Source organism: Micropterus dolomieu, linkage group LG19 (genome assembly GCF_021292245.1).
Source record: "Micropterus dolomieu isolate WLL.071019.BEF.003 ecotype Adirondacks linkage group LG19, ASM2129224v1, whole genome shotgun sequence".
Classification (NCBI taxonomy): domain Eukaryota; kingdom Metazoa; phylum Chordata; class Actinopteri; order Centrarchiformes; family Centrarchidae; genus Micropterus; species Micropterus dolomieu.
In genome coordinates, this window is record NC_060168.1 from 12,229,238 (window position 1) to 12,243,343 (window position 14,106).

Here is a 14,106-nt window from a genome sequence, read left to right on the forward strand (position 1 = left end):
CTTCATCCAAGTCAACAGCACGGATATTTTTGCTTCACTGCGCTGTTTTCTCCACACAGTCACCAGTCACTCCTCGTGGGACTGAAGACAAGGTAAAGAACTGTATGAAATTACCACCAGCAAGTCAGATTCAACTCTCTGACCTCTGCTTTGACTTGCATCTGTGAATTTTAATACTGGACAACAATATTTACCTGTAACACTGCATCTGGGATGCTTCTTAAATGCTCAATAGACAGTCACTCTTTAATGATCACTGACTGAGCTTCACTGGAATCTAGATCAGTCCTCTGACGTGCATAGTAGTTGTTATGTAGTTAAGCATTACTCCATTGTCCCTCTATCTTCAGATAGGAAGCCTGAGCTTTTAAGTATGTCAAAGGTACTTTGACCGTCCACACAGGCTGCCTTCCCACTCGCCTCCTGCCTGCTTAAGTAGATGCCAGGGGGGATTAGGTGAGCTGAAATCCCCTGTTGGGAGATGAGAAGGCTACCTCTCAAAGAGTACAGTAAGTGTGCAGCCTGCAGCATGCATAAGCCATGAAAGCTGCTTTGTCCTCTGTTTCATTAACTCACAGGGCCATTAGTCTGGCAGGCTCACACCTCCAGCTCGAGATGGGAACACAGCTCTCATAAGAAAAGCAGGAAAACTCTAGCACAGCTTAAATGATGAGGCCACAAGTTTCTTTCTAAGCAACACTTGCATGCAAACACACTGTAAAGAACACTGTAAAGTTCTGGAGGGAATGCCATATAAAAACGCAACAACTGCAGTTTTTCATTTTATAAGTTTTGTTTATTGGTTTCAGACATTGGGAAAGTAGTCAGGTTTCTTTTGAAAGTGTGGATTATTTTTCTCAGTTTCTACCATTTCCACTTTCAGAAGCTTCTTTTTTACTGGTTCCTTTTTGTAAAGGACAAAATCCAAAGTCATAGACGAATGTGTACCTTAAGGGCTTGGATTATCTTAAAGGCATAATCATGAAAAGATTATCAAAGCCACAGCTCTTGCTGACATTATGTACACACAAGAGTTATTCACAAGAAGCGTCACATTTTTTCAGCAACTTTCTTTTATACAGAAAACCCGCAAAATTAAGAAAAGAAAACAAACAAATGTAATACTGTCCCTGTTTAACGGTCTTAATGCTTAGTTAATTTCCTTCTTTTTATTCCTTCCATCCCTGCTGTGTCAGATACTATGAATGTGGATTAAATAACCAAATTACTTCTGGTTAAGAGGAAACTGTGCAGCAGGTGTAGTCATTTACATTAAGAAAATTTTATAACTTATTGCAAAACTTGTCAACACAGGTAATGTAAAGACAGTTTCCCAGGTTTACCGGTTTGGGGACACTTTGCACATCCATAGATAATGTAGAGAGGAGATAAAGGTCTAATCACAGGTTGTGTCAAATTTTATCTGCAGTGATTTTTTCCCCCTGAAGAAAGGTGGAGAAGTGCGATTATCTCTGACATGATACTGCTCTGGTGAGGTGAGAAAAAACTTTGCAAACGACAAAATAATGTTTTTATTGCCAGGGGAAGAGAAAATTATAAATTAAGCTCCTGCATTCCACAGACATGTTCAGGAAGTAAATGGCATGTAATTGAAGGTTGAGTAAAGTGCAGTCCCTGAGCGGGGCGTTGTTTACTGCTGCCGGCAGCAGTGAAAACTCCAGGCATCAGCACTATCATATCAGGAGGTGATAAAGTAGGGCATGTATAAAAGAATAATGTGATTTACATGAATGACAAATCTTTAATTTGTCTCTTCTTTGCACACCTGTGAGGCAGGAGACTACGCAGAAGAGGTGAGTCAATGCAGCCTTTTCTTTGTTCTTAATGTAATTTCAGTGATTGTTAGAGCATGTCATTTGAGGTACATATGAACACAATTAGGCTTTGACCAAACAGAATTTTTCCAAGTTTCTTTTTTTCAGAATAAATAGTTTATTTTGCCAATGTAAGGCCAATGTTAAATTAAATAAGAGATTTTAAGAGTAATGTTTCTTTGAAGAGGAAATGTTCAACTGTGGAGCTGACCTGACAATTATTCACTGACAGGTTCACTGATCTGCCCTTTCCTCCCCTCACCTTTTCTTCCACTTACTACGTCTCTCCCAATGACATCAAACTGCACTCCCATCTGTCTCTTCCTTTATCATTCCCCTATCTTTCCATCCTGATCCAAACCCCTAGAAGCATGCCGTGTGGCAGCGTAAAGTCCTTTCTGGTGAGCCTGTCTCGGACGAAGCCCCTGGAGCCCGAGGGGGAGCAGTCCACGTTTAACCGATGCCTGACCACTCTGGACCTGGTGGCCCTTGGCGTGGGGAGCACTCTAGGGGCTGGGGTCTATGTCCTGTCTGGGGAGGTGGCCAGAGAAACTGCCGGACCCAGCATCATAATCTCCTTCTTCATCGCCGCCCTGGCATCCATATTCGCCGGGCTGTGCTACGCAGAGTTTGGGTCCCGGGTTCCCAAAACAGGCTCAGCGTACCTTTACAGCTATGTGACTATTGGAGAGCTACTGGCTTTTATCACTGGGTGGAATCTGTTACTCTCCTACGTAATAGGCAAGTGTGATACACAGGATTTGTTTCATGCAATATCAATTATAATCGATGATCATGTCTATTATTCTAAAATGTTGATGTTAAATGTTGATGATAAGTAATCTTACCTCTATATGCCATAAATGTACAGGAAAAAAAAAAGATTTCAATTTATTCTCTGCTTTCCATCCTCTGAAAAAACAGATATTTTACTCTAATGTAACATGTTTGGCTCACTGAATTCTAAAACCCATAACTGATCAACCATCAGCATGAGACTCTTCAACGCTCTGTTACCTTTCACCTGCTGTATAAGCAGATTATTAATGGCTGTTAATGGTTTGAAGGTTTAGTTCTTGTTTTTTTATACCGCTTTGCTTGCACGATGATAATCCCATAAACCAGGAATGTGGTTTAAAATAACGGAGAAATAAAGTGTTGCAGAAACAGGGAAGGAAATAGCACTATTGTTATTCTCTGTTTATGACTACAATTAAATGGTGACTCAGGCTGATAAGTTTATTTCATCTTTCTATCACAATCTACTCAGGGACATCCAGCGTTGCGCTGGCGTGGAGTGGGACATTTGATGACCTCATAGGGGGCGTCATATCGAAATACTTTGAAGAACATGCAGCCATTGGCCTCCCTGGCCTGGCACCTTACCCAGATGTCTTTGCTGCTGTTCTCGTCTTGATACTGTCAGGTAAAATGATGACACCGGTGTAATTAAGGTGGCAACAGTTATACATACACACACAAAATAAACATTCTGCATGTTTTCCATGAAGGTGTGCTGGCATTTGGAGTGAAAGAGTCAACAACAATCAACAAGATCTTCACAGCGATCAACATCCTGGTGCTGCTGTTTGTAATCATCTCTGGGTTCATCAAGGGACACATCTCCAACTGGCAAATCAGTGAAGATGTTCTTATAAACGCCACAGCAGAATTCAAGTAAGTGCAGGATCCTGTCTTATAGAAATACATTACTCTCCTTGTTATCTTAATGTAAATAACTACAAAATAATGCTCTCTAACCCACTTTAGAAACTTGAGCTCCACTGCCAATGTGACAAGTATGTATGGAGTGGGTGGATTCTTCCCATATGGCATTAGTGGAACGATAGCCGGAGCTGCGACATGTTTCTATGCTTTTGTTGGATTTGACTGCATTGCTACAACAGGTGAGGACAATTTCTCCCTTTATCACTGTTGTTACATATGGCTATTTTTGCCAGTATATGATGCATTACTAAATAAATATGAGATCAAATAGGCATAACACTGTGTATGCAATGACAAAGCAGAAATGTGTGCCAAACTTTGCAGTGTAGCAACAGGTTTCAATAACTTTGCTGTGCTGTTGCTCAAATATGACTTCAAGTGTAAGGATTAATACAATTCCTCCAATGAAATGCAGCATTCTATTAATGAATTTGATATCTGCTACTAACTGCTATTTCCAGGGTCAGTAATGAACCCTCGAGATTTACTGTCAAGATGATGCTATGACACTTATTACATACTAATTTATTATTTCATAAGGAGTAAATGATTATTCTTCATATTATCATGAATGATCACAGTATTGCACATTTACACTGCTAAATCATCAGTTAATGATGTTCCTTCTCTTGTATCATATAATAAACCTAAATAAATGAATAAATTAAGCAGTATTTATAAAACACACTGTGGCCATGTTTTATTGATATTACCTAATATAATATAGAAAATAATTTATAATATAGAAAATAATTAGTCATCCTTAGTAATACATTATATTACAACAGCTTTGATACAACCAAAGATTATCCAGCACACACAGTAATACTTTTTAACAGGCTCTTTAGAAATCAACACCCAATTGTAACCATAGTCACTCCTTTTCCTTCAATTTTCAAAACTTTTAAAACGTTGTTGGATTGTTGGATATCAAAATTGTAACAGGCGTTTATCATATTTTTGGGATATTGTTCTTTTGATTTCACATGACAGCATGACAGACACGAAGGAGAAATATCATCAGTGTCACTGACATCTCGTGTTTCTTTCTCCACAGGTGAGGAGGTGAAGAACCCTCAGAAGTCTGTCCCTCTGGGCATTGTGGCCTCACTACTTATCTGTTTCCTGGCCTACTTTGCTGTGTCTGCTGCTCTCACCCTGATGATGCCTTACTACATGCTCAGTAAAAAAAGCCCCCTGCCAGTGGCCTTTGAGTATGTCGGGTGGGCTCCCGCCAAATACGCTGTGGCTGTGGGATCGCTGTGTGCCCTGTCCACAAGGTATGAAACTACTGGTAGTACAGTCAGGGTCAGGGAAAACAATTTATGGGCTAAAAATGTTTAACTTTCTTGGAATTGCAATGTTAGTCTGACAGAGTCATTCATTCATGTATTGGATGGACTGCCATGAAGTGTAGTACAGACATTCATGGTCCCCAGAGGATCCTAATAACTCTGGTGATCCCCTGATACAAAGCCAATGCTGTTTTTTGTTAGAAAATGCACCAATTTTCAGCCCATGCTTGGTAAGACTTCTAGATTTCCATAACTTCTGAGGATATAGTGGGTTGTTTTTGATAGCACTTTGATACAAATAGATGTAGACCATCCCAGTGCATCCCCAGTGTGACGTAAAGGAGAAATATGATGTTAAAAGAGAGGTAGATAATCATAACACAGCCATATCTGAACACGTGTGGTTTCAGAAACATTAGATAAAGACTAATCTAAATTGCCACTGGAAAGGAAAAGATTACCAGAGTTTACAGACCCACTACACATCTCAGTGAAAAATCTGGCTTTATTTTTTAATCTCCACTGTAATTTTCTACTCTACTCTACTATACTGAAATAACAAAGCGTGCTCTGCTGCAATATTTCCTCAGAAAATCATCTTCACCAAAACCTGGAAAGCATTCAAGAATGCTACAAGGTGTGCAGCACCGCCAGGTTACTGGATTGTTAACTTAACATAGTGCAAGAAGATAGAGATATATGTCTTTCTAAAAGGAAGGTTTTGTGAGTTCAATGAAAAACATTCACTGTTAACCATAAAACTGATTAATCATATACAGGTTCTCAAACTGCAAATTCAAAAAATCTGTTATGGTTAGACGTTTTACCGTGTTCTCACATTACTCTCTGTTGGGAACTACCATTTTGCTAACAAGTGTAACTTGTACCACCACTGTGGCTGCCGGAGCATTTGTTTTGTTTGTCTGTCTGACAAGATGAAACAAGATGAGACATATATGATAAAGTGCAACACATATTTTCTTTAGAAAGGCCATCTGTGAAAAAGGAAGGGACATCAAGAAACAAATGCAAAGTGAAATTTAAAGTTGCATGACTTCAATTTATGAGGAAAGGGTGGGGTCTTAAATAAACAACCATTTGAAAACACTTTGCCAAATAAAATTATTCCATCACTCATATCAGTTTGAGACAGAATACCAGCAAAGAAATTAGGACTGACAAACCAGCATGGAGATGTAGGGAATAATCAGTCTTTCAGCCAGTCTGTTTCTAAATTAAAGAGAAGCTGTGTTGGTATTAAAAGCATTTGGTGAAACCTTTTAATATGGCCCACAACGTACAGTGTAATTCTTCCCAATTTACAATGTAATTGTTTGAACTGCAACAGTGTAGCAGTAAGAAAGAATTTGCTGAGAGGTACAAGAGAACAAGATGAGAAGTTAGCATTTTCAGAAAGTTGGCTTCTTTTAGTTTTTGTAAAAACAAAATAGTATGTATCAGAACATAATGTACTAGTGCACTCCAAACAATTAATACATTGTAATATAACGTGTAACCAAGCTAGATGGTCGTTGACTGACCCTGTTTGCGTTTGTCTCTCCAGCCTACTGGGTTCGATGTTCCCAATGCCACGGGTGCTGTTCGCCATGGCAAGAGACGGCCTCCTTTTCCAATCCTTGAGCAAGGTCACCTCCAAGGGCAGTCCTGCTATAGCTACTATATCATCTGGAATTGTGGCAGGTACAGATTTTCCAGCGTCTATGCACATGTGGTGAGGATTTAGGACTTGAAGTAACTCTGTATTCCCTGTTTGTCATCTTTCAGCCATCATGGCTCTGCTGTTTGACCTGGAAGCACTGGTGGAAATGATGTCCATCGGCACTCTGTTTGCTTACACACTCGTGGCCATATGCATCTTAATCCTGAGGTATATTTATCTGATCTGGTTCCACTCCCACAGTGCTTTATCTACCTTGAATGCTGAAAAACAAACTGAATTTGTTACATATTTCTCTCTCTTATTGCAATCAAGGTACCAAGTGGGGCCATCTGAAGACACAGACCTACAGGTTATAGAGCCAAAGACCAAGTTTGGCTTCCTGACGCCTCCATCTTCTCCCACTTCATACACCTCAAGAAGAGTCACCATGCTGACTGTATTCTCTGGTACGTAAGGCAGACATTACTGCAGCATTTGTAGGTGTTCAATTGTTTCTTTAGCACTCTACTGCCTTTTCTTGACCACTAACACTTTCTTTGAAATTGCCTTTATCTTTCTGGTCCACAAACTGATCTCTCTCATTCTTCTTTTGCAGTTGTATGTGTGACTGCATTGTGTGTCACTCTGACCAAGGCATTAGATGCTCTGGCCCGTATGGAAGCATGGTGTGTGGCGATTGTCTGCATCCTCGCCTGTATCTTGCTATTAAACATTTTCATCATCTGGAGGCACCCACAGAATGCCACCAAGGCAACTTTCATGGTGATAATATTTTAATTGCACCCAGATTTTATGTGGAAGTTATAATAAGCATAAACTAGAAAATCACACTTTCACATCCTCTGTTTCCTCTGTTCCCAGGTGCCCTTACTCCCTGCATTGCCTTTAGTGAGCACACTCATCAACGTATACCTGATGGTCCAGTTAGGTGGAGACACATGGATACGATACTCTATTTGGATGTTAGTGGGTAAGACCATGTTTCTGCTTGAAAGGCTTAGAGGGTTTTTATTGAGTGAGTTGCCTAACTGTAATGATCCCCATCTTCTCTCTCCAGGGTTACTCATTTATTTTTGCTATGGCGTGCGTCACAGTGTTCAGAGGAAGCGTCTCATGGCCGGCCAGATGAAGATTGAAACAGTCAGCGAACGAATAGAAAAGAGCACCATTAAAGAAGCAAAATTCTGAGTTGGGCTGAAGCAGAGAGGAATAGATTGATATGTTACAGTGAGTAACTGCTTTAAGTGTGTAACTACTGTTTCTGCAGTGTTCAATATCTGACAGGTGTACAGTGTTGAAACGCAGACAAATGGAGATGTGCCAACTTGTTGACTTTTATTCCACACTGAGACTTTATTACATGTTGATGGAGTTTGTCATTTATCTAAATATTCTTATTGTCAACACTGAAATGATGCCTGACATATTTTTGGACGTGTATATGCTGCCTGTATCTTTGTAGTTTACACCTGTGTTTAAAAAGAAAAAGAACAAAAGGGCTCAAACTGGTGATAATTTATAATTTTATAACACTTAAATAACATAGATACACTTTTCATATCAATTGTAAAATGTTAAACATTTTAGTTTCAATTTTAAATGTTAGGGGTTTTTTTACACATAAAAATATAGAGTAAGACTGTATGTACAATGTAGATACAGATAATCTTGCGAATGTTAGTGTGTAAATATGGAAACTGTACATGTTTTATAATTATATATTGCAAATGTATTCCTTAATAATAAAAAAGAGAGAATCCGGTTTTCAACACGACTACAATCTGGAGGTAATTTTCTGAAGGGCACGTTGATGAAAAGAGTTCCACTCGTTATCTCAGAAAAAGTGCCAGAGACCCACTACCAGAGGCTCACTACCCATTATAGTTCACAGGGAACAAAAGGACCTTTCACAGCGGCTTACCTGTGTCATGTTCAAAATCGCGGCTTAGCTAGTCACTCACAAGGAAAGGTTTACATTGTTCTCACTGTGTACAGCATGCTGTGGATTTAATCAAATATGCAAAACCTTGATTTCTTTTCCTGTTTAGAAACATGTAATTTGTCAGAGGATTATTGGTGAGTACAGAGATATCCAGTCAATTCAAGTTTATTTATATAGCCTAAAATCACAAGTTCTTCACATTAAACACTAGAGGGCATTCACATTAATATCTTGTTTTCATAGAATTGTTTCACACTATATTGTTGGTGTCCTGCTCCGATGCATATAGTTTATTTCTGTCTACCATTTTTATTATTGCTTTTATATTACTGTATAGTGTCTGCTACATAGCAGAAGGGAGTTATAAACTCAATTTCACTTTACAACCTGTTGTAATGTGACAAATAAAAATGCCTTGTACCTTGTACCTTAAAAAGCACCTCAAGGCTGTTTACATGAAATTACATGAAGCATGACAAATTAAAAAGTTGTATGCCTTTCGCAATAGATAAATATACCTTACTAGATAAGCTGATGATTATTTTTATAATATGATTTTGTGCATTTTATAAAGCTGGTTGAGCCTGTGATTTGTTTTCCCAGTGGAAAGACAATCAGTATATGTAGGACACAAGGTTTATTGGGCACCAAATGTTTGTAATAACCATGCCACAGTCTTTGTCTGGGCTGTTTGGTGTGTTTTGGAGGGCCAGACTCTGCTAGGACACTTCCAGTCCAGCAGCTAAGCAAACAGGCTGTGCGATTCCACACGGAGGAGCCTCTGTTTCTGGACCCTCATTGGTCCAGACAGGCTTGAAAGCCTCCATTGAGCCAGTCAGGAGGAATTTGGGGTACTAATGCCACTCTCAGGAGGAGGAATTTGTGTTATTCTGGTAAACAGCTGACGGCTCATTTCGCAGTCTCTGCCCTCCTCCTCTTCTCTCTCTCCTTCCTTGCTTTTGATTTTTGCAGTACGTTCTCTATGTTGAACTGCAGAAACTAACAGTCCACAGACCACTTTGATAACCCACTGTGATCAATCATGCCTTTGGTGAACTTGTTTGGGTCAAAGGGAAGGCTGTTGCTGAGCGCTCTCCTTATTTGTGCCATAATCTTCGAGTTAGGTAAGTGACTTTATTCACTTGTTGCTCTGTGAACACGTGTTCCTAGACTTACTAAGGAGAGGAGATTTTTGTTGGCCTAATGCATGACATGGCTCACTCTAGACACCATTGCCACACAGAGCAATCTTTTTTAAGAAGACAGTAACTACTTATCATTCTATTCATATCATTAAACATTTAACTGCATCTATATTTGCAAACTTTAGATGCATGTACTTTGCACCCTTTGTAGCTTATTGTCAAAAAGACTCCCACGAACAGAAGACCACTCCAGGGAGGAGGTCGAAGCCAAGCAAACCCAGACTTGGGAAATCAACAAATAAAGGGCCCAGAGCAGTAACAGCCAAACCCAAAATCAAAGCTAAACAAGCAGCCCCAGCACAGAACTTCCTCACACAGGTATTTCATCTAGCACGCAATAACGTTTGATATATTAAAAGAGCATTCATTAAACACAGACAAATTGACTGCATCTGTGATATTTTAGTAGAACTGTATGATTTTGCATTTCACACATAAAGGTGCTAAACAGAGGGAAGTTCAAGAAAGTGGGAGAAACTATAAGTGTGCAGACAGGAGACACTCTGGAGTTGAGGTGCAGGGGTAAACCTGTGCAATGGAGTGTCCCCTCGTACCTGGAGGAGGATGACGATGGAAGGCTCAGGTAAGCGAAGGGGTTGATAAATCATGTACAATTTATCCTTCTAATGATAGAATGATGAAAATCTGTTGGAGAGTCAGTATGTTCTCTGACTGTTTTGGCTCTGCAGGATTGTCCAACAGGAGCGATATGGCGTTCTGACATTAGTCAACACTACCGGTGCAGACACAGGGGTGTACACCTGTTATCCTATGTACTGTGAAGACACAGACTGCAGGAAGGAGTATGACAAAGCTATCAAAGTCTTTGTCTTCTTTCCCGGTACAGTGAATAATCTTTATTGATGCTTACCCACGCACATTTCAAAACTGCAGGCCTCTTTTACATTCACATGTTATTTTATTGTCTGCCATATCTTATCACTGCGTCAATCAGATCCACAAGAACTATTTGTTCCATCGTCTGACTACTACGAGGTGATTCAGCTGAGAACCAACTGGCCAACGCTCCTCCCCTGCCAGGTGACGTCACCCGAGGCCAAAGTAACCCTGCACCGCGAGTTTCCACCAGTGGAGGTGGCGGTGGACGGGACAGAAATCTCCTTTAATGTCAGGAAGGGCTTCACCATTCATCGACCCCGGCCTTATCATGCTGGAGAGTTGTACTGTGTAGCCAGTCTGGGCAACCTGAGGCAGAGCTCCACCAAGTACATGCTCATCTACGTGAAGTGTGAGTGCTGCCACGAAATCGTCCGTTCCCTAAATCACAAATGAATGTGTTGCCGATTGCTGATCAGGGACAAAGGGTCTGCCAGCATGCATCAGACAGGAAGGCAGAGAAATATTATGAACATGTAGTTATACTGTTGGTTCCCACTTTTCTAATGCAAGGATTTGCTACTTTTTTATTTTTTATACAGTTTGTGTGCTTTTTGACTGTTGATCAAAACAAACAACTGACAGTTCTACTCCTTTCAATGCTTAGAGCCCAACTAACACTTCACACCCTTTCAGGTCTCAGGGTTTCACAACCACACAAAACTTTTTTTATTCAGCTATTCAAACGCCCACAATTTTCACGGTTCAAACACAGTTTACTCAAATTGCTTTCAGTGCTTCACACTTCAGCCAACACTTCAACTAAAAACATGTTTCAGTTTATTCACTTGAACTGGCAGTGATTTCTCTCAGGACTTTCACATCCAGGCCATTTTTTCTGCATACACTTCAACTGACTCTTCAACTATTTTCCGCACTTCCATTGCAGCTGATTCAAACGTTTGACACTTCAACTTGATTCCGCATGCAAATTCACCTTCTTTCAGTCTCTGTATTTCGACTTTCGTACTTCAGCTTTTCTAATTTTAGATAGATTTTTGACCTTTTATAGACTAAACGATAAATCAGAAAAGGAATGACAGATTATCACTACTAGAAGTAACTGTTTGGATAAGCACTTTTGTTGTTGAGTAGCTTTCTCTACACACTTGTACATAAAGTAGTGCTACTACTTGAAGACGGCATTGTTGTACCCATTTACATTTTTAAGACTTTAGACTTATGCTGACTAATACAAGTCACTGTTGAATTAATAAATGTTTGGTGTTAAGTAACTCACATTCCCCATTTGCCATTAGACCCCATGGCTCCTCCTGCTCCAGTGATCCAGGCCTCGTCAAGCTCGGTGGCAGTGGGGGAGAATCTGCGTGTCAGCTGCTCCGTGGTGGGAGAACAGGACGTGGTTGTAGAGTTCACCTGGGAGTACCCAGGACAGCAGGTTAGACGCTCAGGGAGAGAGGGCTGTTTGATAATGATAATATATAATTTATTAATGCGCTACAGATCAGTAATAAGCCATTTAGATGCATAAAAAATACATTTCCGGTTATTTGTGAGACAAATGAAGTGATGGGGTACACCCTCTGTTATTATAGCATACTGTGTTTTTAGAGCTAGTTTGTTATTAGTTAAGAAGCATCTAACCTATGGACTGCAGAGCATCCAGACCTATAACTATTTATTAATGACTTACTAATCTGACTTACAAATATTTAGGCTGCAAACATAAGGGGTTATTGTAAAGAGGTCACTTTTCTCACATGCTGTACACCAGTGGTTCTCAAACTTTTGCTGTCGTGACGCCTTTAGAAGCCGAAAAAAGTTCAGCAAAAGTTATGAGATTAAATTTTTTATTAATCTTTAACAATATCAGCGATTGAAATAAACAAAAGTCTCAGGTTAGCAACATAGCCTTGCTAGCATCAGAGCACTTCCATTTGTTTATGTCACCTCATGAATCATATTATCCAAGGTGGGATAAATGAAGAGCAACTGGCCTTGGTTGAAGATACTCGAAAAGTCCATTTGCCCTTGATTTTAACCCACCGTGGATAACTGAGACCTGGATGAATGAGAATCATCACAAACATGAATCTGCTCATCCTCCACCCCCAGCCCTAAATCTCCACCCTTGCTGTGGCTCAACCCTTCCCACTGCTGTACAGTATGTGTTTATATATCAAACTGAACAGAGCACCTGTGCTGGTTGCAGATTGGGAGGCCTCTATACACACAAGAGAGCATCAGTCCAGTCAGTGGAGGAGCGGCTCGACAGCAGTCTCAGTCCATCCTCCTGGTGGACGAGGTGAGAGATGTGGACCAGGGAACATACACCTGCACTGCCCAGAACCTGCAAGGGGGCACATCAGTGTCCACCAACGTGAAAGTGGTCCCCAAAGCCAAACCTAAGAAACCATAAACCATCAAAACTGGATGATATCACTGAGACAAGACAGAGAGAGAAAGAGAGGGTGGTGGACGCCTTCACTATTTTATCAGTCACATATGAATACATAATTACAAGAAAATGATGAATGTATGTAAATTGTTGTGCTTCAGGCTTGCATACTAAAAGTTTTGTATACACACAGTGTTTCTTTGTCTTTTTCTACTTATTTTTTTTAGTGCATGACCCTGCCAAAGATGAAGAAAATAAAAATAAAAATAAAACAAACAGTTGTGATGATATTATTATTTTTAGCAGATAAAGCATCTGCATTATCGTGTAATATGCGTTTAGTATCTCAATATTGTGATATCTTAAGTTAATTAATGTTGATCATTATTAACACTAAGTTGTAATGTTCATAATATTTTCATACATACCATAATCTTGTAATTTTCACAGTTACATTTATTTATGGATGTTGTTATACTGAGAAACAAATCTAAAACTAAAACATGTTTGCTCTAGACAAAAATGTATGACTGAAATGATTTGTGGATTAGTAAATCAGTAGAAAATAAATCTGCAACAATTCTAATAATCCAGTAATAAATAAATCTACCTATATATATATATATATATATATATATAGTTGAAGCCTTACAGAAGCCTTACAGAAATAAGAAGAAGTAAATGGCTGTATTAGTGTGTTAGGGGGCCCAGTGGCAACAGTTAGATGTGGGCCACTCTTGAGCCCTTACCTCTGACCCTCTCCATAGTGTGCTCAAGTACAGTGCAAACAGCACACTACACACAGAGGCCAACCAGCAGTTAGTGTGTGGCAAAACTTTATTTAATAATATGCAGCATATGAACACAATGTGAAAAAAAATAACAAGTTTTTGACACAGGGCCCTTCTACAAGACAGACCAACAACATAAAGCAGGACCTGCATTACTTGATATGGGATTTTAGACATTTAAAATCAATCAAATGACTAAACCATCAAGCAAGCAATGAACTTAAGACTTTTGTGTGCCCTGGAGGGTTTGGGGCCCTTGGGGGAGTCGCAGCATTTTACCAGTTGGTAATCCAGCCCTGGGGTCAAGCACAAACTGGGTGTTTTTTGTTTATGTAGCGCACCTACATGCCTGGTCGCTAGATGGCGCTGTCCC

The 14,106-nt window shown here is 39.8% G+C and overlaps 2 protein-coding genes across 6 annotated transcripts; both read left to right on the plus strand.

The window, feature by feature from the left end:
- Positions 1-8,313, plus strand: LOC123957216 (cationic amino acid transporter 2-like). Of its 5 annotated transcripts, none has more exons than XM_046029858.1 (14): positions 1-92; positions 1,430-1,496; positions 1,794-1,814; positions 2,203-2,576; positions 3,106-3,261; positions 3,347-3,512; positions 3,606-3,742; positions 4,621-4,843; positions 6,423-6,559; positions 6,644-6,746; positions 6,852-6,985; positions 7,135-7,301; positions 7,401-7,509; positions 7,597-8,313. In XM_046029858.1, the coding sequence occupies exons 4-14, from the start codon at positions 2,207-2,209 to the stop codon at positions 7,725-7,727; spliced, it is 1,833 nt and encodes a 610-aa protein (XP_045885814.1). In that variant the 5' UTR covers positions 1-92; positions 1,430-1,496; positions 1,794-1,814; positions 2,203-2,206; the 3' UTR covers positions 7,728-8,313. The 5 variants fall into 5 exon arrangements, with proteins under 5 accessions (XP_045885814.1, XP_045885813.1, XP_045885817.1 ...); XM_046029857.1 differs by having other exon boundaries at positions 1,798-1,814; XM_046029861.1 differs by having other exon boundaries at positions 1,798-1,814; positions 2,206-2,576.
- Positions 8,314-9,160: 847 nt separating this feature from the next.
- LOC123957218 (platelet-derived growth factor receptor-like protein) lies at positions 9,161-13,132 on the plus strand. Its single transcript, XM_046029862.1, has 7 exons — positions 9,161-9,605; positions 9,838-10,004; positions 10,127-10,269; positions 10,376-10,527; positions 10,642-10,935; positions 11,843-11,982; positions 12,757-13,132. The coding sequence occupies exons 1-7, from the start codon at positions 9,524-9,526 to the stop codon at positions 12,961-12,963; spliced, it is 1,185 nt and encodes a 394-aa protein (XP_045885818.1). The 5' UTR covers positions 9,161-9,523; the 3' UTR covers positions 12,964-13,132.
- The last annotated feature ends 974 nt before the right edge of the window (positions 13,133-14,106 follow it).

Bases quoted from the DNA above. Each gene is read 5' to 3' on its own strand.
- LOC123957216 (XM_046029858.1), top strand. From the start codon at position 2,207: ATGCCGTGTGGCAGCGTAAAGTCCTTTCTGGTGAGCCTGTCTCGGACG. The intron at 3,262-3,346 runs GTAAAATGATGA...TTTTCCATGAAG, and splicing joins TCTCGTCTTGATACTGTCAG to GTGTGCTGGCATTTGGAGTG. The intron at 6,986-7,134 runs GTACGTAAGGCA...CTTCTTTTGCAG, and splicing joins CATGCTGACTGTATTCTCTG to TTGTATGTGTGACTGCATTG.
- LOC123957218 (XM_046029862.1), top strand. From the start codon at position 9,524: ATGCCTTTGGTGAACTTGTTTGGGTCAAAGGGAAGGCTGTTGCTGAGC. The intron at 9,606-9,837 runs GTAAGTGACTTT...CACCCTTTGTAG, and splicing joins TGCCATAATCTTCGAGTTAG to CTTATTGTCAAAAAGACTCC. The intron at 10,270-10,375 runs GTAAGCGAAGGG...TTGGCTCTGCAG, and splicing joins GATGACGATGGAAGGCTCAG to GATTGTCCAACAGGAGCGAT.